The sequence below is a fragment of the Botrytis byssoidea genome (assembly GCF_014898295.1).
Source record: "Botrytis byssoidea strain MUCL 94 chromosome Unknown BBYS_029, whole genome shotgun sequence".
Lineage (NCBI taxonomy): Eukaryota > Fungi > Ascomycota > Leotiomycetes > Helotiales > Sclerotiniaceae > Botrytis > Botrytis byssoidea.
In genome coordinates, this window is record NW_024065870.1 from 300,823 (window position 1) to 327,669 (window position 26,847).

At 41.1% G+C, this 26,847-nt stretch overlaps 5 protein-coding genes across 5 annotated transcripts; 4 read left to right on the forward strand and 1 right to left on the reverse strand.

The window, feature by feature from the left end:
• Positions 1 to 595: 595 nt before the first annotated feature.
• On the forward strand, positions 596 to 1,975 carry EAE97_010665 (uncharacterized protein; the record flags this gene model as incomplete). Its single annotated transcript, XM_038881180.1, has 1 exon — positions 596 to 1,975. The coding sequence occupies one exon, from the start codon at positions 596 to 598 to the stop codon at positions 1,973 to 1,975; it is 1,380 nt and encodes a 459-aa protein (XP_038728041.1).
• Positions 1,976 to 9,139: 7,164 nt separating this feature from the next.
• Positions 9,140 to 11,075, forward strand: EAE97_010666 (uncharacterized protein; the record flags this gene model as incomplete). Its single annotated transcript, XM_038881181.1, has 2 exons — positions 9,140 to 9,690; positions 9,793 to 11,075. The coding sequence occupies 2 exons, from the start codon at positions 9,140 to 9,142 to the stop codon at positions 10,649 to 10,651; spliced, it is 1,410 nt and encodes a 469-aa protein (XP_038728042.1). The 3' UTR covers positions 10,652 to 11,075.
• Positions 11,076 to 13,333: 2,258 nt separating this feature from the next.
• Positions 13,334 to 16,284, forward strand: EAE97_010667 (uncharacterized protein; the record flags this gene model as incomplete). The annotated part of the gene is made up of 2 exons (XM_038881182.1): positions 13,334 to 15,016; positions 15,097 to 16,284. The coding sequence occupies 2 exons, from the start codon at positions 13,334 to 13,336 to the stop codon at positions 16,282 to 16,284; spliced, it is 2,871 nt and encodes a 956-aa protein (XP_038728043.1).
• A 1,236-nt stretch (positions 16,285 to 17,520) lies between these two features.
• On the forward strand, positions 17,521 to 18,381 carry EAE97_010668 (uncharacterized protein; the record flags this gene model as incomplete). The annotated part of the gene is made up of 2 exons (XM_038881183.1): positions 17,521 to 17,806; positions 17,870 to 18,381. The coding sequence occupies 2 exons, from the start codon at positions 17,521 to 17,523 to the stop codon at positions 18,379 to 18,381; spliced, it is 798 nt and encodes a 265-aa protein (XP_038728044.1).
• Positions 18,382 to 23,306: 4,925 nt separating this feature from the next.
• Positions 23,307 to 26,420, reverse strand: EAE97_010669 (uncharacterized protein). Its single transcript, XM_038881184.1, has 8 exons — positions 25,905 to 26,420; positions 25,615 to 25,786; positions 25,345 to 25,444; positions 24,941 to 25,190; positions 24,631 to 24,711; positions 23,775 to 24,582; positions 23,586 to 23,669; positions 23,307 to 23,518 (listed from the first exon to the last, which is right to left on the reverse strand). Exons 1-8 carry the CDS (start codon positions 26,062 to 26,064, stop codon positions 23,476 to 23,478), a joined length of 1,698 nt encoding a protein of 565 aa, XP_038728045.1. The 5' UTR covers positions 26,065 to 26,420; the 3' UTR covers positions 23,307 to 23,475.
• Between the last annotated feature and the right edge of the window lie 427 nt (positions 26,421 to 26,847).

Genomic DNA, 26,847 nt, shown 5'->3' on the forward strand with positions numbered 1-26,847 from the left:
AGCCTACTTTTCTTGAGAATTCTGGACGCAGAAACTTGTTTGATTTCCCCATAGGATTCGAACACCGAGTGACGATGTTCTCGTGACTTCTTACTGGTAGGAGTCTGGGCCATATTGGAGGCTAATCCCGACAGCTTTGATCTAGTGCGTCTAGTGCGTTTATCATTTGAAGTATGATGTATCGATAGTCATGGATGATTTTTTTTTTACTTCACAAGCCAGGATTGTTGATCTACTTTTGGGAAACATTGTGTGAATATAGTCTTCAATAATGTTAAGTGCCTTGTAGTGTGTCTGGTGTACTCTAGCACATCAATGGCTCAACTTTTTTTTGATATTTAGTTCGTTGCGTATCCCGCTAGCATCTCCCCACACTCTTCACAAGATCTTAGTTCATGACTAGACACTTTTGGTGCAGACAGGTAATCTATATAAATAGATTCATGATTCCTCATATATTCAGGAAAACCAGTACAGGTCAAACATTTTACGCTCGTTACTTACAGTTCAATCACTTAACATTCCAATCTCTTCACATATCGATCACTTAATCAATAACTTTACATTTTCCATTTATCACCAAAAGATATTCATCATGGGAAACACCAAGTCTCCTGATATCAGTAGAGCTACAGTAGCATTATCGGAGAGAGATCCAAGGATTTCCACAGACAACAAACAATCCCTCTCTCCAGTAACTTCATTCATAGGGGACCCGGCCCTCGAATTGAATTTTCGCCTAACGACCCTTGAATCATCTCGAAACCCAACCGAGATCGACCCGCGAACTCGCAAAGCGGAAAACATTTGCGATTTAAACGATGACCTTATACTTTACCTCGTCGATTTTCTACCACCCGACTCCGCAGCCTTATTGAGTCTTTGCTGTAAGAACTTGTGGGAAAGACTCGGATCAAGATACGTCGAAGCCCTAAACAACCCTTACAGGGCTACCTCCTTCCCCGTTCAAGCCATGTACAAGTATAATTTAAACATCCAACTCTATCGAAGTTATCGCTACAACTTCCTGAGACTCCTCGCACGGGATCTTCCAAATTATGTTACATGCTATCCCTGCAACAAACTCCACACGATCGGTCTTGCATACAGTGAGAGGTTGCTTGAGAAGTCGTGCGCTTTTCATATTGATAACGCTCTACCCCTCTTAGAAGGACATGTGAGCTTCCATGTTTTGCAAGCGGCAATGAAACGTTATCATCAACGCCACATCCCTCACTCAATCTCTCTTTACAACGTTACCACTACTTTCTTGAATCCAAAATCTCGATTAGTCGAATATTCTCGCGAGACTATACGCATCTCCCAAACGACCAATTCACTAATCTTCTGCAAGCAAAGAATCCTCCTCCTCCCCGCCAACCATGACCATTGTACCTCGGAAGATTTCTCTGAAGATACCTCCCAAGCTCCAGACGCCTGGGCGCCAGAATGGTTGACCTGGGATCATCCCATCTGTCCGCATCTCAAATGGAACTTATACTACGACTTCCGCTGGCGCACGCTCAGCGTCTCCGATCGATCCTTGACATCACCACGTTTCCAATCGTGCGACTACTGCATGACGGATTACCACGTCGCGGTGCAGGATCGCCAGGGAGAGGGCGACGCGCTTTATCTCACTTGCTGGCAGGATCTTGGCTCCGGCAAGTCGGCGCGGGACTTCAATTGGCAAAACGCAATTGCGAATGTCACGAGTCAGGATAGGCAGGGAAGTGATAAGGTCTCGCGGTTTGCATATGAACATGGTTCTGTTTGTGAGGCGTTTGAAGGGGTATCTGGGGAGGAATATAAATTTTATGAGAGCATGAGGGAGCAGGATTGGGAGGCAGTAAATGGACATTCGGTTTCGAGAGCGAGGGATGTGCTGAGGAAGGGGGGGAAGAGGGAGAAGACGCATCCGTTGAAAATTTTGACGGTTAAGGATGATAGTAATATTCGTTCGTGGATTCAATGATTCATTACAAGTCCAGGAAAGAGAATGTCAATTTATAGTACTAATGTTTAATATTCCGTACGTAAAGAATATTAAATGTATAGAATGAGAAAATTATAAAATTGATCTCATTGCTGTAAATATCCATGTGTAGATGAACCCGTGATCTGTTTTCGGAACATCAACCCAATCTACTCATACTCCATTCCCATTTTTAATCTTGAATCCCTCCACTTAGAAGTATTTAAGAGGAATGCTGAGTTCTGAGCCGTTGTACAATATCCTTCGCCAACTATCTATGCCACTTGACAACTGGAAATAATTCTAAGCACATACTCACTGCCCATACAAATTCTGTACCCTTTCATACATCTTACTCAAATCATCTCCCACTCCGGCTTATGAAAAGACCTCTTGTTAAAATTGCAGTGTTATTTGATATGAAGTCAGCATTAAATCTCAATATCGGTAGACTTTCCAAGAATTACCGTCTTGATATTAACGATATCATCCGAACATGGGCCTATCGTGCCATCCAAAACTATATCTTACCATCATCCAATCGAAGTGACTGTATATATGGGTCTTTTCAACTGACCGTCACATCAAATTTCCATCCTTACTTAACCCTAAACCTTCCACTCCATTTCTACAGCTTCCGCAGTGCGCAAATATCTCATATATTGCCATATCATTTTGAGATGAGTATCCTATTCTTTCATTTCTCATGTAATCCAGTGACTTGTGACAATATCATCTTATGTATTCCACACGTTATGCGAGGTAGCTAGATAGACGGTATACCGATTTACCTAAGCCCTGATTATCTTAATCAATTGTTTTTTTGCTTCTTACGCAATAGAGAAGCTACTCCCCCTTTTCCCCACTTCCCAGAGGCGAGCCACGGAATAAACACAAACAAACAGAAAACAGCTACTTGCCTACCAACCTAAAATATTTCTTTTAGCCCTTATATCTTGGACAGTCAAGGGTACCTAACTCCAAACATACATGTCCATGCGACAAAATAGCAAAAAACAAGATTATCATCACGAGTATGTATCTTACTAAACTCAGGCTATCCAAAGCCTTATCTACAACCTGTAATTGAAATGTGTTCGAGATGCGACTAGCAGCACTATAGCGTTACCGTCACTTGCATTTTACTTGAATCAACAGAAGCTGACAGACTTCTGAGCCAGGTAATCAAGTGCTGGCGAAAATAATATATATCCACGTAGTTACAACCAGGATCAAGCAGTGCGTGGCGACGAGCAATGAAAGGAAAGAACAGACGATAGAATGTGGGTTTTTGCTATGCTTTTTTCTCATGATTTCTCTTATCCCCTGGAAGAAAACACAGGTACTTCCCTCGTCATCTAACTCCACTTATTCATACGGTGTAAAGAATATAGTAACAAAGAGCCAGTAAGGATAACAGTAAAGGCAATAGCGCTCAAGTACAACCTGTCAACACCAATCCAACGGCTCGCCCACACACAAATGTATTACATTGCAGTTCGATTTCCATTCTTTTCCCTTTTCGTTTCAGAGCTTGCGCCAGCCAGTGTGAGGAGGAAGTAAGTGAATAAGTGGAAACAGAACAAAGTTTGCGTGTACTTCCCTTGTGATATAACGTTTGCCGAGCAAGAATTTAAGCTTAATGATTTAGATACACACGTGAACGAAATAATTTTCGGATGCTTCGTCACGTTGACGAAGAGAGAAGTATCAGATTGACAGGGAAGAGATGAAGTAAGAAGTGATGCCGCGTGAATGAAACTAGAAAGAGTACGAAGGATGAACGGCGCTTTCTTTTGTTCCGAATCCGAATGGATGTATATATCTGCTTCAATACTCCATCAGTAATGAAGATCTGTGTTAAAAATTGTGGGATGGGGAGGGGGGGAGAGCAGGCAGCAAGAATGCATCATGCCAATCTCTAGGGTGTGGAAAATATGAATAAGGCTATGTTATGTGTTATGTGAGACGATGTACAGGTGATCCTGAAAATATGGAGACATTAGATTCACAAATTCATAGGTTTCCACTTTATATGACTCAATAATTGAGTGGGAAGAGTAGAGAACTTGGGATACGGCTCGAAAGTCTAAGATGCATGAATTCGTGGAGAATACTTAGTATACGGGCAGGCACTATTGAGAATTGACAGACTAATAAATAAGTCATACTTGACCCAATCTATCAACATCAACAACAGAAAAGCTTTGATACGAAATTCCCAAAGTCTAATTGGTCAAGTTCGTAAGCCGTCTTCACAAGATAGACAAGAAATTGATAATATCTTCGCTACCAAGACGTTGGAGTCAATATAAAGTGGCAGGGAATGATAGATTGAGATGGTACATACGCGTCCGTCCACATTACTAGAGGTGGAAGGACAGTTCAAGTAGCGGTACATTTTCTGTTGGTCTCTTTGGCATCTTGACTTTGAAAACTTCGGGTTTGACAGGAGATGAATTTTGAATGATTGGTCAAGAGAAAATCGATACACAAGTCAAAGTGTCCATGCAAGACGCTCGCACCAAACCCAAACGCGCTGCCTCTCATCCATTCTATCCGGAAAATCATGACGAACAACCAGGTTTGATATATTAACACATGAATACTATCCACCGGTGACGACGCAGGCAGTCCCTTGACCACCACGTGTGCACCAGGAATGAAAGCACCACGAAAGAAAGCACCGGAGTGCACACAAAATAGAAGTAAAATAGAAGTTTAATAACGCATCATGATCTCCATCTTGCGTGATCCCTCCCTATCAAGATTCAAGGCTATCATACCACGTACTAAGTTCAATAACTTGGAAAGAAAAATCAATGTAAATTAAAAGATATTACGCGTACGTGGTACACATGAAGGGATGAACTTTTCCTGTTAGCTCGCTTTCGGGTGGTGGCTCCTAGAGCTGGGAAGAGCCTCATCTCATAGCTATCTATCTATACTAGACCTAGACTGGAGACTGGGTAGGTAGGTGTACGAAGCAATAAGTATGGAGGAAGCTATGACCATTAAATGGCATATCGCGCGGCTTTCAAGTTTGGAGTTTGAAGTTTGAAGTTTGAAGTTTGAAGTTTCAAGTATCAAGTATCAAGTATACTTGAAGGGTGCCTGATAAGAGGAAGGCTGTGTAGGGTTTAAAGGGTCGTTCGGTATATATCAAAACCTTATAACACCGAGATATGTAGAACACCCGCGTGTGAAGATCAGACTTGGTGGAGGTTACGATTGGAGCGCTTGAAAGCTTTAGAAAGACATTTGATATACATATAGTACTTAATTTACCTGATATTTTGAAGCTTTGAGCTTGCTTACAAACATCCCTCATTGCATATATTTCAGCTGAAGATATCGTCCACTTCCTGCGGCTCGGCCAACTATAAAATTTTATATGAGACGACTGTATTCTCCGTTCGGTAATTTGAAGGAATATTTTCTCGATTCTAATGTCTGCTTTTGGAAGAGCTGCTGGTTGGGTAAGGAGAAGGGGCGCTTGTTTGATCTGATACACATATATGGGAATGTTCTAAATGGGTAAATCCAATGGGTAAATAACAAAAATAGACGCTGCGCTGATAAATCTTAGCTTGGCGTGGGGAGGGAAGTATTGTTCCTGATCTCTTGTGTTGACGTCTCTCTCCAGCTACCGGTAGGTGTTTTTTACATATTGACCGACTAACATATCCATACCTCCCCTTCTTGACCTTTTGTATTCAAACCCAGATACAAAGATATAACAAAGCTTAACTCAAACTCTATCCATTCCATTCATCAATGATAAACCATGAACCCTTTTTCCACGTGCAGTCACCCTTCATTCTCGCTAAACCGGTGTATACTTAACCAGCCAAACACACCACGCCACAAGGGGGTAGCCAGCCGCGCAATCTTTTAATCAGACTAGACCTTTTTGGAGAATCAGAGCGCCGATGCCAAGAAAAAACGCGTATGCCTTGTGGTTTTAAAAGATTATGGGGGATATTATTTTTACGAATCAGAAATATGGGGATGAGATTGAGTTTTTCGGTGAGGCCTGGATTTTGATAATTTGTAGGTGCCAGGATTCAAGAAATGTTGGAATTGATATCAGTACGAGGAAAGGGAGAGGAGAAATGAGGGAGACGAAGATGACGAGGTCGTCGTTATTGCTGTCGTTGACTGAAATATTTATCGTGTAAGTATATATCCACGTGTTGTGGTATACGAATACACCCGTGGATCTCTAAATAACTTATCTCTGCCAAGATGGATTGCGTGTATGTATATCAAAATCTTTGATACCGAGACGAACGAGGAGCTTGTGTGAAGTATAATCGACGGGTTTATTTGTTCCGACATGGCATTTTTATGTTGAGAACCGGATGCCATAGGCACTGAGTATGAGGCATTTGTAGATAACTGATGATGAAGCACCTATTGTTCCTAAGTTGATGACGGACTCTCCAGTTTCCGATGGTATGCGTACGAATCTTTGAGGGAAACGAAAGACCTAGTGTACAAAGCATATTTGTAAGGCTCAAACTGAGGGGTTATGATTTCGTTTCGTATGTACTTGGTGACGAACTCTTCTGTTTGTATGTGGATTTTGAATTTTGAATTTCATACCTTGTGAACAGTTTTGGGTGAGGTTGTGCTTGAAATTTAGAGATTCCATGATTAAGAAATGGAATTATTTAGAGTGCATAGTGAAAGGGAGATCTAGAGTTGTGATATAGCATTATGTCTATATCTTTATGACATCCTGTTAATATAATTCGTCTGATGTTTACATGACCACCTGTGTTAATAAAGTAGCAATATATTATTACAGCACTCTAAGAAGTATGCCAAGAATCATCGGGTGAGATTGATCCATGGTCATCGTAACGTTGGCAAAAAAGATCTACTATTGTCGTCGCAATATGGTTCATATGATACACGTTAGCCAAGAGATATAGGAATCCTTCGTGAAGTTTTGAATCATCTTTTCTAGATCTAGAGAGATCTTCATACATACCTGGAAAGATAGCTGAGAAGTTATAGAAGATTGATATGGAAAAGCTCTACAATTCGGTGTAGAGGAAAGAGATCTCGAATCTACATACCCAACCAATCATATCAGATCGAAAGATGATTTCAGTATGGAAATGAGTTGATCGCTTAAACAGAAGTCGTCGTCAGCTCCTGACTTTTTTCCTTCTTTTCATCTAATAGTCCGCCAAAACGGTCAAACCATTCCTAGGTAGCCCACGTCAACCTTCTTTTAAGCTTCCGACTATCTATCAGTATCTAGTTACAATTAGTCGCTTTTCAGGTACCAAAAAGGTAGCATGTATGTAGGAAATTGTAATAACAGAGGCTTTCCTTAGATCTGGGTATTCAGATGAATCTATTGATTTGTAAGATCATACAAAACATATATATCCTAAAACCGTCGAGTAAATGAAACCCCTCTTAATTTGAGTATCCATTTTCTTCACGTACTTGGCATAATCTTGGCGATACAAAAGTTCCGAATACTAGTATGATAGAAATCCAGATTATCCAAACCATTTTTGACTCTCCATTACCGTGGATTCTGAGTCCTGAGTCCCAAAGAGCGGTTGGTAGTAGACACCTAGATACTGAACCGCGCGTACGAATTTATTGCCAAGACGAATCTAACATTTTGCAATGATTAAGCCAAATAAGTTACTATGTACAGAGTAGAGTAGAGTAGAGTAGAGCAGAGCAGAGAAGAGTAGAGTTAAAGAGCAAATTTACAACAGATTGATAATCATCTATCATTCCCATTTGAGGGGGAAATGGATAGATCCGGTATGGATTGTATGATTCTATCAATTGGGGAAGATGTCACAACTTACGACGCATGCCACGAGGATGTATGAATTGTTCAAGTTGATACTACCTACCACCGTATTCTTAGTTTCCTAAACAACTTTTTAACTTTTCTGGGTCCCCGGAAAAATCTTGGGATCTACTTTTTTGATCAGTCTAATTAAGTTATTAGACTCTAAATCTGAGTCCAAGGGAGGGAACCTCGAGGGAACTTACGCAGTGCCGATAAACTCTTAGTCTAGTCGTACACTATCTTCGTACACCTCTAACCTTTCTGAATGTACCCAATTCTCAACCCATAACAATTCATTATTCTATTATACGAGTCTTTTGATTCTGTTAATTGTAAGAGGATAGGATCTATTCTTTACTTTATCCTTCTTTCAACCACATACCTATATAGTTACCAAGAACTAGAACTAGAACGACTATTAAGAAAACTAAGACGACTAAGACGACTAGGACAACTACGACGTCCAACCTCGATTCTTTACTCAGTATTGTCACTTTCGCTCTCGCTTTCCCTCCGAAATTGGTTGAAGTTATTGATAAAGTCATAAAGATACAACTTCTTCCTCTTTCCACCCTTCCCCCCTTCCTTCCTTCCTTCCTTCCCTTCTCTGCCTACCCACCTAGCTAGATACTTTAAAACACCAACCTGACGAGGATCTATAAATTACGAATAATCCCTAGCCTAAACTCCATAAGCGAAAAGTGGCGATTGCGACCAAAAAAAGTGCCTAAGTTCGATTTGGAGGGCTGTGCTCGAGGGACAAACTAGAGCGAGCGAGAGACAGAGAGTTTGCGTGCGTGAGCGAGTGAGAGAGAAAGAGAGAGAGACAGAGAGTAAAGAAAAGTAAAGAAATGTTGATTTATTGATTGATTGAAGATACAACTTTATTTTCTACCACTACTTTCATACTTACTTTACTTCATTCACATTTTTCAATTCATTTTTTCTTCATTAACATCCTTCCTTTTTATCCTTGGAGGGTATATTCGACTACCTACCTACCTACGCATTGTTATCACGACCATTCCTCGGACGATATCATACCCAAAATTCCTCTTTCGATTATAGAATCAGCCACAACTTACACAAAGAGATACATACGGTAGAGAGAGAGAGAGAGAGAGGGAGAGCGAAGTGAAGATTGGTTGTGAAGGTTGAAGATTTGAAGAAGGAGTGTCGAATCATCTTTTTCCCTTTCAATTCGTACCATACAATACAATACGATACGACCCTCGACCTTGGACATCCGACATACGACATTCGACATTCGACGTTCAATTATTATTTCTCTCTTTCGACAACATCACCATCACCACCAACAATATATCAAAATGGCTGATCGTAATGCACCAAATAGGGAATATGATGAAGCATGGGCAAAAGATTTAAGACAACAATTCGAAGGTTTATTAAGGACGAAACGATTAAATGAATTGGATAAATCGAGGTCAAGAAATGCATCACCATCACCAAGAGAAAGATCATCTTCATCCAATTTACAAGCAACTTCTTCACAACAACAACAACAACAACAACAACAACAACAATCTTCAAACTTTCGTCCAACTTCTTCATCAAATAATTCAAAACCCTCAACACCTCCTTCGTATTCGTCCGTAAGAAATTTACCAAAGATTCCATCACCACCTGCAGATGTACAATCACAAAAGTTTCGAAATCTATTAATTTCCATCTCGCAAACTCCTACGAAATATGAAAACCCAGGTTTATTGGATGAAGCTCTACAACATTTACCATTAGATAGAATATATGGCGAGGCAGAAGAGGAAAGTCAAATATTACAAGCCGAAGCTGAAAGTATGGGAGATGGAAGGAAACCAGAATGGGGCTATCAAGATTGTGTGATTAGAGCGCTGTTGAGGTATGTTTGTTATGCTGTCTTTGATTTGCGCTTTGGCTTCCCGTCATGGCTCTGCCGCTTTGCTCGACGTTCCCGATATAACTGGCCCTAACATCTTATCAGATGGTTTAAACGTTCATTCTTTTCATGGGTCAACAATCCACCATGTCAAGTATGCATGTCACCTACAGTAGCCCAAGGCATGACACCACCTACACCCGACGAATCAGCATGCGGAGCAACAAAAGTCGAATTATATCGTTGTTCAGCTGGGGATTGTAGAGCATATGAAAGATTCCCTCGATATAGTGACGTCTGGCAATTATTACAAACGCGCAAAGGAAGAGTTGGAGAATGGGCCAATTGTTTCAGCATGCTGTGTCGCGCAGTAGGAGGTCGTGTAAGGTGGGTCTGGAATGTCGAAGATCATGTCTGGACGGAAGTTTATTCGGATACGAAAAAGAGATGGATTCATGTTGATGCTTGTGAAGAAGCGTGGGATAATCCGCGATTATATGCTGAGGGTTGGGGTAAGAAAATGTCTTACTGTATTGCCTTTTCAACGGATGGTGCGACAGATGTTACCAGAAGATATGTTCGCAAAGCGGATCATGCTCTTCCAAGAAACAAATGTCCAGAGGAAGTTATGCTGTACATCCAAAACGAAATTCGAGGTCTTCGAAGATCAAATATGAACAAGGATGAGAGGTTTCGTTTGGAAAAGGAAGATGCGAGGGAAGACAAGGAATTGAGAGGTTATGTTGTGGCATCCATTGCACAATCTGTTGTATCGGGATTGAGACCAGATGGATCTTCAAATCAACACATGGCAACTCCACCTCCACCTCAGAGACAAGAAGATCAGAAATTACCGGCTGAACAACCTGGTAGACAAAGTGGTGCTCAAGAATGGGCTAATGCTAGAGGTGAAGCTGGAAGAAGAAGTCAACATCCAAGAGATCCTTCACAGCATGGACCTTGAACTTCTTTCGACAAACTGGAATTGATTCTTTATATACAACAGCATATTCGGCCCATCATTCAAGGACTGGACCACTGGTATCCTTCTTTTATGAAGGTCATGGCGCAGGTACCATAGCACCAACGAGAATAATCGAGCCGCGAATTTATCGCATTGACGCCAATCAATCGTCGCTCTTGAGGCAAGACACACCAACAAACACGAACTGATACTCAAATCTTGTCATACAACATTGTTCAGTTCTAATATACACTCAGAATTAACAATTCACCCATCCACCCATCCTTCGTGGTGATTTGGAAGCCATTTATATTATCGGCTTGTACGCTATTTATCTGATATTCTATCATTTTGCGAGGAGTTTTGGAATCTTAAATATGATGCAATATACATACATACATAATTTTATTTGTTTATGGGGAAGGGAAGGGGGGTGGGATGAAGGATAAGCTGTGGGTGGTTTGGATACTCTTGGGCGAGAAACCAAATTCGGATGCACCCGTGATTCAGCTGGCGTTTTTTTGTTTCTTTGAATTGAGGGAGTGAAGGAAGGAAGTAGCATTGTGCACATCACCAATTTCCTATGTTGTTTACAGTCATCATCGTGGGACGAATTTTAGGGAAGGATAAGGAAGATTGAATTGGATGGATTGGGTGAAAGGCCTAGACTGGATTGGATTGGGATATGGAATGGTAGATACCCTGGATGGGGATTGGATATAGGAATGGGGTAGGGAAGAGAAGAGGAGGCGGAGGAGAGATGAGGTATATTGCTAGAAATTTGTCTGGGTATTTATCTATATATCAGATGAGATGTATGGAAGGAGATAGGATAACATAGCATGAGATAGGATGAGTGAATGAATGAATGAATAAAAGCATGTTGGCTTTATGAAATGTATAAACTTTGGTTACTCTTCTTGTGTCTTGGTGAAGTTCACAAATGAATGAACGAATGAATTTGATGAGTGATTTAGTTACCTGGTAGGCATAGGTAGACAACTAGTTAGTCTGATCTGAGGTTGGCCTGATTTGAGGTTACCTGTGAACGGTCGGTCTGTTGGCTTCTTGGTTGGCTTGCTTGCTTGCTTGCTGGAAGCGATGGGCTATGCACGTAGAGCTAGCTGGCTGGAAGGAAGGGTCTATGGTCGTGGTAGTTGATTCAGACTGGAGTGTATGTTTTTAGATTGAGAGAGAGAGAGAAAGAGGAGAAGGGTCTCCAAGGGCTACCAAGATTTGAAGGATTCTTTCGGTTTAGATCGCGATGGTTGGATGGTTGGATTGTATGGGGAATTGGATTCTGGATTGGATTCTGGATTGGATTCTGGATCGGATCCTGGTGTTAGATTTGGATGTTATATAGGTAATTTAGATTGTTTATGCGATACGGTGGTGTGGTGGTGATGTTGTATTGGTGATAGCTGGAGGGATTGAGCATATATATATAACGTGGTTTATTAGTGAACAGGTTATATCAATAAACGGATTATTTCGAAAATCATTTAAATCAAGCTTTTTAAAATATTGATATTTTAATAATTAATTATTATTTTCTTGAATAAAAGATTTTAAAAAATAATCAAAATATAGATTTTCTATTAATTTAATTTTTATAAAATAATTTCATTATTTTTTTTCAAAAAAAAGGAAATTGTTATAATTTTCGTTATAAAAAAACTATTTTTATAATAAATTTTTTATAAATTCTAATTTCTTAAAATTAATTAGATTTTTAAAATTCTTTTATATCTAAATATTTTATATTAAATTTTTAGAAAATTATATTAATAAATAAAGAAAGTGCATAATTATATATAAATGAATTTTGTATGTAAAATAAGTGACTTATTCATTAATATAACCTGCTCACTGATAAACCATGTTATATGTAATTTTAACCCAAGATCGAGCGACTTTTCCTATTACTTGTATTATTGAGTACTAAATACCTGGGTATTCTTATATCTCATTTATCACTCAAGTCAATGTCTTGAAATTCAATATCGATATCGAGATTGATTCATCTTATCAACAACAACACCTGCAACCAAAGACTGTCGGTGAAGCAAAGGAAGGAATTGAGACAGACAGTTGGTTGCATTAATTAGATGTGGGGTATGAGATGAGAGGTCGGCTCGGTGGCTCATGGTTGAAGAAAAGGTAAAGGAAAAAAAAATTGCAGAAAAATTGACCTCCATACCATGCCATGCCCTACTTGTACATAATCGAGACGACCAACAATATCACTGTTGGCTTTTCATTCATAAGGTAGATTTTCCTGTACGAGGAAGAAGGAGTTTTCTGTTTCTGGGGGTATTTTTTTTGAGGAGTTTGATTTATTTATTTATTTACATACATTTGATTGATTGTGATTGTTTGTTTGTTTGATTAGAGATCTAGATTTGCTTGGGAAGGAACGCTTTGTCTTTGCTTCGGCATCAATTCCCTGTTATCGATCGGTACTGCCTGTTACTTCTTCTTGGTGGTGGATGATATCGATACATGAAGAATTGACGATACCACTATACTCTATTGGATGGTAACAAATTGAAGTTCTCAATTGTTGCATACCCTATAGTGTAGCTAGTAAGGTCAATACGAATATTCGACTTTCCCAATCTCTTCGCGGGAATTGAGTTGTGGCAAAGTGATACAGCACAGGCAGGAAGGGAAAGAAAGAACATGACAGGTGAACATCATACTTGGCAACTCACATCTGGCGAAACTACAGCGAGGAATTCGCGGGAATTGGAGATTGGACATCACGGGGCATACGACCGTCACGAGGAGAGAAACGTTAAAAGAGGAATTCCAAAAATTGTGATTCCGCACGAGAACGAAACGGGAATTTACACGTTGGATACGAAATCGGAACAGAGGAAATTGGATGCGAGTAAAGTTCGGATGGGAGAGGGAAAGGTTGATACGGAAGTGAAGGAATCAAGAAATTTTGAATCGAGAAATATTCAATCGGAGACTGGAAGGTTGGAAGTTCCAAAACTTCAAACCGTACCTCAAAATCACAACTCACAAACAGCACCAAGAACATTTGGATCTTTCTTCGCTATTCATTCTCCAATTGCTACTAGACCTCTCAAATCACTTCTTCCATCACGTGGACACAGAGAGAAGACTCTTCCAAGAAGTATGAGAGGAAGTTTTTTCAATTCGCATCCTTCGCGAGAAGAGATGGGTAAGAAGCCTCGATCTCTCAAGAGTTTCATGGGCGATGAATGGTATGATCGAGTGATGCGATGCTTATCACCAATTCTCGCCCTCTTGCCACCACTCAATTTCATCACCATTCATTATACCTATTTCATCATAACCCTCCTCATCACTTCTCTAATATTCTGGGGTTCGTCGAATCCTTCCAAATCAATATCATATGTTGATTCGTTATTTTTGGTCACATCGGCCATGACGGAAGCGGGTCTTAATACGGTGAATTTGAGTACGATGACGACGTTCCAGCAGGTTATTCTTTGGCTGTTGATTGTAGTTGGGAGTGCGATTTTTGTCAGTGTGGCGACTGTGAGGACAAGGAAAAGAGCTTTTGAAGTTAGGTTTGGCGAGGTGGTTGGGAGACATAAGGAAGAGAGGAGGAGAGAAAGAATAAGGAGTGGAAGTCGAGACGCTATGGGAAGTAGGAGGGGAGATGGGAATGATCTGATGGGGGCTAATTGGAAGTTTCCATCGACCAGCGGTGGTAATCGAGGCGATGATGCTTTAGAAATGGATGAAGGATTGAAAGTTCAACCAGTTGGAGGTAGAAGTGATGACAATTGTATGACTGCCATTTCGGAAATTTCTCCTCATGGTGGTGTACCAAAAGATACGGGAGATCATATTACGTTTGCGCCTGATGCATATCCAGTAAATGGAAAAGGGAAAGCAAAGGATGTTACAGGCGGGAGTTCAAATAACGAAACTGCAACACCAGCTCGATCAACAAATTTCCAGTTTCCTACATCTACCTCAGAAAACACAATCAAGCATCGCGTTCAAGAAACCAGTACACTCCAACACACCCAGACAGGCCAGCAAGATCTTGCTCCACTTCAATATCCTTCATACCTAAATTCCAACACCACAGGCCGCAATGCACAATTTCATGGTCTATCACGAGCCGAAAGAGAACACTTGGGGGGCGTCGAATACCGAGCTATATCTTTTCTAGCTTGGTTAGTTCCACTATATTTCATTCTCTGGCAAGTGTTAGGAGGAATTGGATTGGGTGCTTATATGGCTTATAATAAAAGTAATGTTGCGCTTGAAAATGGAATCAATCCATGGTGGTTGGGAGTTTTCAATGCGATTAGTGCATTTAATAATTCAGGAATGAGTTTATTGGATTTGAATATGGTTGGTTTTTTCCTTTCACCTTTTTATTTTGCGATCCTTTGAGGGTTTAAAATATGGGAAGCAAAAACTAACGAGAATAGATACCTTTCCAAACCTCAGTCTATACCCTCCTAACGATGGGTCTTCTAATTCTCGCCGGCAACACAGCATATCCTCTCTTCCTCCGTCTGATTCTCTACACCCTTCTCAAGCTTCTCGATACATTCCCCAACTTACTTTCCCCCTTCCAACACCATAAACCAACACTCCTCTTCATCCTTCGCTACCCTCGTCGCGTCTATACTAATCTATTTCCCTCTCGTCCCACATGGTGGCTCCTCTTCATGGTCATAACTCTCAATAGTATCGATTGGGTTGCCTTTGAACTTCTCAACATTGGTAATTCCGCAACTCAAGTAATTGAGCCACGCTACCGCGTTCTCGATGGACTATTCCAAGCAATTGCAGTCAGAAGTGGAGGATTTTATATCATAAGTATTCCAAGTTTACGTATTGGACTGCAGTTCTTGTACGTGGTTATGATGTATATCAGTGTATATCCGGTGGTCATCACAATGAGACATAGTAATGTTTATGAAGAGCGGAGTTTGGGAATTTACAGGGGAGATGTGGAGACGGATTCCAATACTACGAGATGGGGGAGAGGTATGAAGAGAATTAGAAAATCAATCAGTGGAAGGGATATTGGCATACCTCGTACCGCATCATCAAATTCAAACTTAAATTCGGCCTCGTCCCCGAAGGAAGAAACTACAGGTACTCAATTCGTCCGTCACCAATTGCGCTCCCAACTCTCCCACGATTTGTGGTGGTTAACACTCGCGACTTTCCTTATCGTTTGTATTGAAGGGTCGTCGTTTGAGAGAGATCCCATTACGTACTCGGTGTTTAATGTGATTTTTGAGGTGGTGAGCGCGTATGGTTGTGTGGGAATCTCGACGGGTTTGCCGGATCAGGATTATAGTTTTTCAGGGGGTATGAAGAAGGCGAGTAAGGTTGTTTTGGTGGCGGTTATGGTGAGGGGAAGACATAGGGGGTTGCCGAGGGCGTTGGATAGGGCGGTTAGGTTGCCGGGCTGGGAAGGGGAGGGGTTGGGTGGTGAGGGGGGTGGAGAGAGGGAGGAGGGGCTGGGGATGGGGGAGTTTGGGGAGGGGGGGAAGGAAAGAGATGATGGGGGGAAGGGGAAGGGGAGGGAGAGATCTGAGGAGGGGAGGGGATTGAGAAAGAGAAGATTTAGTAGAGGGGTGGTGGGGAATGAGGAAGTTTAAATTTATGGATGGATAGATTTATGAGGTATCGACCAGAGTCGTGATTAGACGTTATGAGCTGGTTTAAAATTCTGTAATGGATAGGATGGGATAGAACGGGACGGGATGTAATGAGATTGGATGGATAGGATGAGATATAATGAGGTTGGATGGGACGGAATGGGATGGGATGAAATAGAATAGAATAGAATATATTGAATTATAAAGATTAGATGATAAATAGATATAAATATAGAAAGGGAATATCCATATCATAGATTGAGATTGAGATTGAGATTGAAAATAAGAACTTGCTCGATCCTTGATTGGGTCGCTTCAGGAGTATGTGGATAGATTGCTGCTTAGGTTGGATTGGAGATTGTGTTTGAGGGGTCTTGTGGTGGTAAGTCGAAGCTGGAGATTGGTTTAGGTGAAGGGAATAGGAGTACCGGTCACTTAGCACAGATGAGGTGGGATAAGAGTAGCAAGCAATTTATGATATTGATGCGTCTTTTGCTTTAGAACGGAGTTTGGGTTTGAGGATCTTGGGGAGAGGTCGGAAGACTTTATGATTTGATTGATCTTGCTGGATAGTTGGTTCTGTAGAACCTTCTATGCTTACTAGTTAGGTATGGGTATGGTTGTAAGATCTTACAATAATAAAAATGTGGTGTTAGACGGAAGTAAGGAATGCGATAAAGGAGGTAAAGCACGTGAAGTTCTTAAATCCGTGCGGGGTGCGCTAGTGTGAAGCTTAGATAGGTAGATGGATATCTAGACCACACGCGACGGGATGTCGAGAAACAAAATCACCTCGAGAGTATCTCCCGATATAGTATGGTTCAGAGTAGATACTCTAGCCCATTCCTTTTGGTCCTTCGGGATATTACCGAAAAGGGAAATACTCTTTGATGGGCTGGAATACCGGGATCTGTTTCTTCGGTCGTGTTTCCGGAATAGGAAAATACTCTCTGCTTGGATATCTCTGATAATGGACGAAATGAGATCTCAAACTTCATCCACTGTACTGTGTCAACGATGATGATGATTATCAAGAAACTCAATGGTTTCGCAAGGAGTTTATGCTAGATCCGGTTTCCGTCCTGTCGTGTTTTGGAGTGGAAATTGCTATAAAGATGCTGTATATCCCACTGATAGATAGGGAACTAAACTGCAGATAAAACTGATCAAATACTTTCAGAATCATACATATAAGACGATTATCCCTCAGGTTCTCATCATTGATCAAGATCGAAAATGTCATCTCGTACAATTATTCTCGTTACCGGCGCAAACAGTGGCATTGGTTATGAAGCCGTGAAAGCCTTTCTTCAATCTACCAAACCATACCATATACTTTTCGGCGCTCGTTCTTTGGAAAAGGCTCAGATTGCAATTGATGATTTGAAGAAGGAAGTTCCAGATTCGAAGAATACTATTGAAACGCTCGAGGTGGATCTTGTGAGTGATGAGAGTATTGAGAAGGCTTTTGAGACGGTCAAGCAAAAGCACGGGAGAGTTGATTCGTTGGTTAATAATGCGGGTATGTGACTCTTTCTTTATATGTTGCGAAAACGTAAAAACGAAACTAATATTCTTCTCCAAGGCGCAACCTTCGATATCGCATACACCAATGGCAAAGGAACACTCCGTGAATGTTTCAACAAAGCTTACGACGTCAATGTAGCCGGTACTCACGTCCTAACCTCCACATTCATCCCCCTCCTCCTCCAATCCTCCGATCCGCGTTTACTATTCATCACGGGCTTATCAGCCATCAACCAAGCTGCGCAGAAATATTTCCCCACGCCGCCACAGCCAGCTGGATGGCCGAAGAAAATCCGCTTCGAAACGATCGGTTACAGGTGTTCGAAAGTGGCGCTGAATATGCTGATGTTGGATTGGAATCATAAGTTGAAGGAAGATGGAGTTAAGGTTTGGGCGGTGGCTCCGGGGATGTGCGCGACGAATTTGGGGGGCTTGGGTCTGCGGCTTGCGTATGAGATGGGTTGTGAACATCCGAGGAGGGGGGGATTGATTATCAGGAGTGTGGTAGAGGGGGAGAGAGATGAGGATGTGGGGAGGATTGTAGGGAAGGATGGGGTGGTGGATTGGTGAGAGGGGGTTTATTCACCTGTTTGTTTTTGGGGTTTGGGTTTAAGGATTTTGGTAGATGGTAGATGGGAGACAGTGCGGTAAGAGGGAGGAGGGGTAAAGAAAGGCTAGGTTAGCGAGAATTCAAGGTTAAGGTCAAGGAGTAATAAGTACTTATTATTTCACGCACGTACTACAGTAGTATCTAAGTAATCCAAATCGTGTATCGCAGCAATAACATCTGTAAAAATGAAGATGAAGGTAAAACTGGCATGATGTTTTGTTTGACTATGTCGACTAGTGGGATGTTGCGTTTCGCTTTTGCTCGGTACGATGTTTTTCTGCTGCATCTAAATTTATGAGTTTGGATCGCGAGAGGTGAATTGACGGATTGATGTGTATATTTTGTTGTTGTTGTTGTTGTTGTTGTTTTGGGTTTTTGTTGTGAAATATCTTGGTAGTGGGATTTGGGCTGTTGTTGGAATGATATACTTTTTTTCGTTGGTGGGGGGTTTTTTGGTATATTGGAGAGGATGGTGAAAGAGGATGGCGAGAGGATGGGGAGGGGTTAGTAATTGATATTTTCGAGGTGATTGAAAAGGTATGTATATCTGTATGTTGATGAATCAGAAGAAAGAAATACTCACACAGGGACCAATTGACAGATCCAGCTTAGGAATAATAGGTTATGGAATAGTTTATGAGTATCACGCGGCTTTTATAGCGCGTTGGAGAATTGAGATCAGATCGGAATGTTGTGGATATTCACTTGGAAGGGAGAAAAGGTGATGTACGAGACTAATAGTCTCAAGGTTATGCTCGTTACGGACTTGAATGTATTGAGTGGTTATTCACTAGACGTAGAATCCATAATCTGATAAGATCTACGATGAAAGACCCTTCAGGGTATTTAACCCCTGTTTCTCCATACTCTAGATCAGCAACTCGATAATGTACTTCACAGATATCCTTAGGTCTTGCGGATGATGTGATGGGTGGTTGTTTGACGTGTGTACTTTTTTCCTCTTCTAATTTCTGATATTCAGGTATTGTTGTTGTCAAGTAAAGTAGTTTTGGACTGGAGTAGATCGCTCTTCTTTTACTATTCGTTTCTATCACTGTCTGTCAATATTTTTCGATTCTATAATTTAGTCCCTTTTCTTGTTGTTAGATGGGTCACATTTATTGTCATTCTCTATACCTCTATTCGCCGTGTCAAGTAACATAGATCTGGAGTTGAGAATACAGCGACTCGCTTTAGCAACGAGTCTAATCGCACACGATTTGTCTTCTTTGCCGTCTCCGTGATCGTGTTTACTCAGATACCTGATTCGTATGTCGGTGCTAAGATATACCTCGATAAGATACGTTTATCATAGGACTTGAACAACGCAATGGACGACGGATTTTTCTCTGGAATGTCAACAGGGTTAGATTGCGTGTTATCGTCTGATGCTAACGTTTTCTTATCTGCCAGCTACTTTCCAAAACGTATCAATGATACCGCCTTTAGGTTTTGAGTCTGGGATTTTAATGCTATTTGCACGCTTCCCTTGGACATGAGACCTTCTTTTAACGTTGCGGATTTTGCTTTTTCAATGTGGGTCTGAGCTTGTATTTACGTGCGATTTGGTCTTTATTTTCAGTCGCACGTGTGATAGTCCATTTGCATGAATTCTTGAAGGACTTCCGGTGACTCGTTCTAGTGTTCTGAGCGAGAGGATATTGTTGAGGCAGGGGTAGAAAGTAGATCGAGGAGCGGATGCACTTATTTGATTGTCTGTGGGGTCCCTCGGTTATTTGAGGGGTAAGGGTAAAGATTTCTAGGGATCGTGCAGCAGTTCTTTCTGATATGTAGTGAATCTTGGATTTTGCAAATTTCCTACCTATAGGTACCTTTCGCAATTATTTAAAGGAATTTGAGTCCGGAGATAGTTTCTCTCATTGATTCTTGTGCGAACTTGAGATGCAGAATGCAGACTACTATATCGAAATTCTCATAGAAAGATATGGTATTAATGTGATTTTATGTTGTGAAGAGCTTAGGCGTTGGAAACAAATCCTAATTATTGTCTTTGGAATGAAGTTTCAATTCTCCAGAATAAATGTTGTATGTGAGGTGTGCATTGTTGTCGAAATTAGTATTCGATATTTAGTATCGCATTCTTTCTTGTCATTTATAGTTAATACGTCGATTGTCTGCGGAGATCTAATAGAATCCTCTCAGTTAATGTGATCTCCTAGGTCTTGCTCCCTGAAAAAGATTGCGAACACCTGTATTTGTTGTTGCTAGTGGAGCTCCCTCGCTTGTGCTTAGACATGAAGGTACTTAATCTTAATTATTCCTTCGTTCCTTCGTGCCGTGTCATTCGGTGGAAATATAGTCTCAAGCGAGGTAAAGCGAGTACAAGAATTCACTTCATATTTTGAAGTTCGGGATATCATAGCAGGATAGTCAATATTGTAAGAGGCTGAACTGTCGGTGCTCTTTCCCGGGATATAAATATCAATGGACTTCCATTAGCAAGGAATTGAAGCAACCTGACTAACCGTTTAGATACCACGTTCTATGGATTTTCAATCGCAATACTTCTTTCGATCTTGCTTGTCCTTAATATTGTGAAGGGTCGTTTTACAGCCTCGGGTTACTGTTCTCATCGTTGTCAGATCCATAAATGCTGTCAGTCAGTTTTGTGTGCGAATCCTCGAAGAAAAAACGATATAATCAGATGAGACGACAACGTGCGACGTAGTTCTAACAAATGCAATAACGTAACGATGTATGGCTGGAAACATAGGTCAGGAGACACGTCAATAACCCTAATAACGCCAGTGGATTCTTTGAAATATAAAGCACACTGCATGGATAGGGAGAACTTTTAAAGAAGAGGACATGCATTTGCGGGAGTGAGAACTAGTCATGGAACGCAAAGAATCGCTTAGTGAATATAAGGAATTGGAATGGACAAGACCAACCCCGGCTGAGTTTGAAGATCAACATCATCGGGATGTGGAGAGGTATATATAAAGATAGATAAGTAGGAGTTTGAATACACAGTGACCTGAAAATAACCAAATCAGAGAGTTAAAAGGCTGAGTGTCGTTGCACTGGATGATCTCCAGTTATTGAAAGTGGTAGTTAGAGAGAAGATTATGAATCCATTAATAAAAAGTCTTGAGATTTCTGTGATGATGGGTATTTTGAGATTGGAGTGTAAAATTAGTTGTCGCTGTCGTTATCGAATCTATTGCCCACTATCATTCCAAACATAATACACAAGAAATTTCCAACGATAGTGTAATAAAATCCACTCATTGAACCTGCCATTCCTTCTCACATTATTCGACGGGAACTTGGTGAATGTTACATTTAGCTGCCATCACTCTTCAATTTAATCTTAACAACTCGGTGCCAATAGTTTCTTGTCATTTCACCCCCGGTCGTAATCCAATATCTACGATGAGGTTTCCAAGAAGCGAAAAGTCTGCGGAAGGTGCTTGTCACAAGCTTTCTTGAGACTTTGCACCACTGGAGCCAATAGTATGTTATGTCAAAAAATTTCCTGTCTGTGTGGTCTTTATACAACCACTCCTTGCCAAACCCAAGGCTATTAGTGTGCTGAGATATGTATCTGTTATTCACTCTATAGTATCTCGATTAGAGTCTTAACCGAATAATGTTTAAGATAACTATAAATATGTAGAGTGCTTGCACTCTTCTCACCTGTAACTCCCAGCTTCGAGGACCGGAAGAGTAGAGCTAAGACGTTCATGATATCTACGTATGAGCCATTTCTCACTTGCGCCATCATCCACATGCAACATTATTTACTCCTTCTGAATTACACTTGATAAGGTAATCGGACGCAAGTTACAGCCAACCACAACGAAGTTACCAAGAAGGAAATAAGACTAAAAAGGAGGAGAAATCACGCGCTCAAACCCGAGTAGATCAGGTCAGAATTAAATATGCCACATCATGCTTCTTATAACCACTGACTTCATAATACTGTAAAGAAATTATCTTGAATACCATTGTGGCTAAGAATGATGACCAGATTGAATCTTCGTGTATCTACGCCCTTTTATAGAAGTCTCAAGCTGACGATCTCAAGACCCTCCAATACAGATATACGCTTAGCGAATATCAAGTGGTGATAGGTGAGTTTGATTTGAGGGTGATCATTCACATCTATTTCATAAGTACTAATCCTTAGTGAATTTCTCTTTATTCTCTATGATGCATACCTCAACATCTGAATTTTCATAGAGCTTAAAAGATAACATTCTTACAAGCATTCCTCTTCCACTAAGTAGAGAAGAGCCACCATGATCAATAGCAACAGGAAGATCAGAACCGTCATGATATGCTACCTAGAACTTTCCTCTCCATGCAAACTTTGACATAACTACAGGCATACCAGTCTTTCAGACCTTCGAGATCCGGACAATGAAACTCACCGACGACGGCAAATCAAGATAGAAAGCGACAACCTATCATCACTGAAGTCCCTTCACTATCGGATCTCTCACACTGATCATACAATTTCACTGCCAACCATCAACGTCGCCATACCATCTCAGTAATCTCATCGGAACTGCAAATCAACCCCCAAATCCTAGATCCATGACCGGAATCTATTTCTTGGATATTATGGGAATTCTTTCTTCTTTCTTCGTGCGTTGAACGGCCGGATTATTCATCACCGTTGTTGGATAGCTGTTGGCCTCTTGGATATCATACTTTGACTTTACATAACCGCCTTGTGGCGCATTATGAACGAGATCTCCATCTTAATGTAGGACTATACAGTGCAGTATCACTAGTCGGTTCCCTAAGACAGAAAAAAAGGGGAAACCAGAAAGCAAGATGTATGTCACTAAACCCAAGACGCAGCGACTTCCGCTTCAGTCATTCCTCCACTTCGATATGTAATCCGTGCGAACATAGAATAAAAAGTAGAATTAGCCTCATTATAAAAATACACAAAAATACAATATGTTACAGCCTTCCCGCGAAGTCATCCATAGCTATGCAGTTTTCCTTTTTAATCTATCCATGTCCTTTTATTCAATCTTCGGTTCATCCAATCTTTCCAAGCATATCTTTATAGTCCGCTAAAACCTCGAAATATCGCGTCCAAACAACCAATTGATTGCCCTGTTATTGTTAGTTCATTCCCCGACGAAATTCAATGAGAGTAATGAAATGGAGTATGAGAACTTACCAATACATAGGGATGAGTATCTTATTCCTCCAGCTGATTGTTTGAGTTAGATATGCACCTCTCCAGATTATCCATGCTGCTCTCCTATATTTAGATGTATTGTTAGCAATGGAATCCGCAAGAATTTTTTCTGACTTTGCAGATATCGTCAAATATTAAGTCTCAAAAGCGAATCAAAACTCCACTTACCCCTTAATCTCTCCCTTTCCATCCGTCTGCATAATCGCCTTCATACCCCCGACATAAGTCATAACTCCCATATTTTTGAAGGTAAACCCTTTATCCTCAGCAGGTCCTATCTTTCCTGCCTTGTCCATCTTATTGAGTCTCTTTCCGAGCCATTTCGCTTCTTGGTTTGCCACTTGCGCAGTAGCTGGTAATCCCATATCTCCCAAGACCGCTACATCTCCCAATGCGAAGACATCATTCATCGTTGCTTCTTGTTGAATTTGCTTTGCTCCGTCTAGAGATGAACGAGTAGCCAATTTAACCCTAAAGAAATTATCCACCATCAATCCACCTGTTTTGGGGCTTCTTTTCAGTTCCCACTTTTTATCTTCCGGTCTCTCCATACTATTCTCTTTATCGCTTCCAGCCATAATAGCAGATTGAGTAGGGAAAGTATGAACCGAACTCAACGCCTTCTCAATGAAAGGATTCATCATCAATCCCGTACTCCAAACACACATTCCCACACCTACACCACCTTCTTCCTTCAAGTTTAATGTGAATCCTTTTCCTGCGTCTTCTCCATTTTCTCCTTCCTTGGGCAATCCTCTTCGCAATCCCAAGATATGATGTTCAGTCTTAATTTCAATTCCATCTCTTTTGAAATGTTCCAACGCGTAGTTTGCAAGATTTTTATCGAACATCGGAAGGATTTTTGGCGCAACATCATAAATTGTTATCTTTATGAATGGGGTTAAAGAAGGGTATAGAGTGGAGAGATCTTCATGACAAAGATCGAAGAGTTCGGCTGCAAATTCGACACCAGTTGCTAGACAAGTGTTAAGTGGAGATCACGGGGGTAAACAAAGAAACTTACGACCGCCGCCTACGATGGCGAAATTCAAAAGTTGTTTCCTCAGAGAATCGGAACTGGTTGGTAGCGCAGCTGTTTCAAAACCTGTGATTTGGAGAATCAGTACTTGTTATTCTCGTCCCCCCAACTTCTTCCATCCTTGCTTATTCCTCTTATTTGAATGATGCTTCAATTGACTACTGGCGTCGAGGTCTCTTCGCTTCGCTCTAGGGGATTGAACTCGATTTGGCGAGATGTTGAGAAAGGAAATTGGTTTCATGAGAGCAGCTTTCTCTTCGTCCATCCAACCTCCTTCGAAAAGAATTGAACTCACATTCTAAGATCCTCTTCCTAATTTTCCTCGCATCCCCCACATCCTTCAAAAACAATGCGTTTTCTCTGACCCCCTCAATCCCAAATGTTTGACTATAACATCCAACACTAACCACCAATTTATCATAGCCCACTTCAAACACTTTTCCTTTTTCTTTCTTTTCTATTGTTGTGGAAGCGGTTTTGGGTCTCTCAATTGCGTTTTCTTCTACTTTGATAGTTTTCTTATCAAAGTTTACGTCGTCTGCCCACTGTGATGGTGATGTTGGTTAGTAATCCATAGTGACTTTCAATTTTGGGAAAAATGATAGAGCAAAGCGAATCCTGTTCTTTGGTAGACAAGCAGTTGAGGACATTTGGACCCCAGTCACTACATTGTCAAGTAAAGGAAATAGACCGGCTCACCCCCTGCCAAAACTCGACCCCATTCCCTCTCGCTCCCCAACCACCCCATCCGCCACCTACTAAACCCCATCCTCTCCATCTTCCTCTGCCTCTCACACTCCTAAATATCGCGTATTAGCAACAATCCATGAAGTCCTGACCTCACAGATATTCAAAATCCAAGGCCGCATCCGTCACCACCCCAAACAATCAAGCCTCAATATCTCTTATCAACCTTGTACTAAAGCACCCACCCCTCTCAAAAACCATAAGAGAAATCCAAATACTCACTCAAGCGCGCTTCTAAATTCCAATGTTCCAACAGCTGTACTAGCCAATAATGGTGTGAACACAAAATATGACCGTGGAGAAATAACAACTGTTTGGTATTTCTTAGGATCCAGTTGACGAGAAAGTGTGAAGCCTGACCAGCCCGAGCCAAGAATCAGGACTCTTTCACGGTCTGTATGTGTTAGTAGGCGAATTGGTGTGTAATGGGTATTGAATACTGGGTTTCGAAAAAATGAAAGAGATGAAATATATGTATGGACGGGCAAGAATCAAATAGAGAGGATACGAACCGCCTTTCGAAGCGTCGAGTTCACGTGTTGATATACATCTTGCACCGGCACTCAAGCCCGCTACCTTTCCACATTTGAAAGACGATGGGATTTTGGGTAGGCTTCCAGCATACAAAGCCGAGCCCCTGGTTTTCGAGGTAGCTAAACTATAACTCATCATGTATCATATAATATTCCTCCCTTTGACGTGCAATCCACCAGTCTAAAAGGCTCAAATTGTAGAGGGAAATCAGAGATCGAATGCCAGAGAAACTTTTCACTGAATGATCACGATACAATAGGAGTTAAAATGAACACGGTGAGAATTCCGTACCGATTTCCTCCGAATTTGAGTATTCAATATCGATTCGATATCGTGATGATACGGCGCTGTGTGGATATGCTTGGCGAAGATGACCTCACCTCCACTGAAATTGCGGATTGCGGATGGCGGACACAATCGAAAGTCCGTAATAACCCGAAGAATGTTACAATGGGTGTCGAAAGAAAGCAGTGGTACAAATGAATATTTCACGCCGAAGTTGATGGAATAGCAGTGTAGCTATAGTTTTGAAACCAACCAAGCATTCAAGCTACAGAATTGTCGAGGTTGATTACCCCTATCGTCTCAAGACTTACTCTGTATACCTACACGCAGAAGCGAGGCTCAATCTACTTGCGATCTAAATTTCGTGTGCTTCTTGCAAGAACTTATCGAATTGTAATATCCATATTGGCGATCGATCTGGCAAGGTGACACACACTATCGATAACCTTTTGTCTTTGAGCTATTCTCAAGGGGTTAACAGGAGAGCTTCAGAGGGATTGAAATGTGGAAACAAGTCAACTATCAGACAGTCAGGAATATGAAGATGAATCAATGTCAATGAATTCTCTATTCACCCGACGTGTTAGACGTGTTTGCGATAAATTCAATGGATTTCTACTCTACAAGGAAAAAATA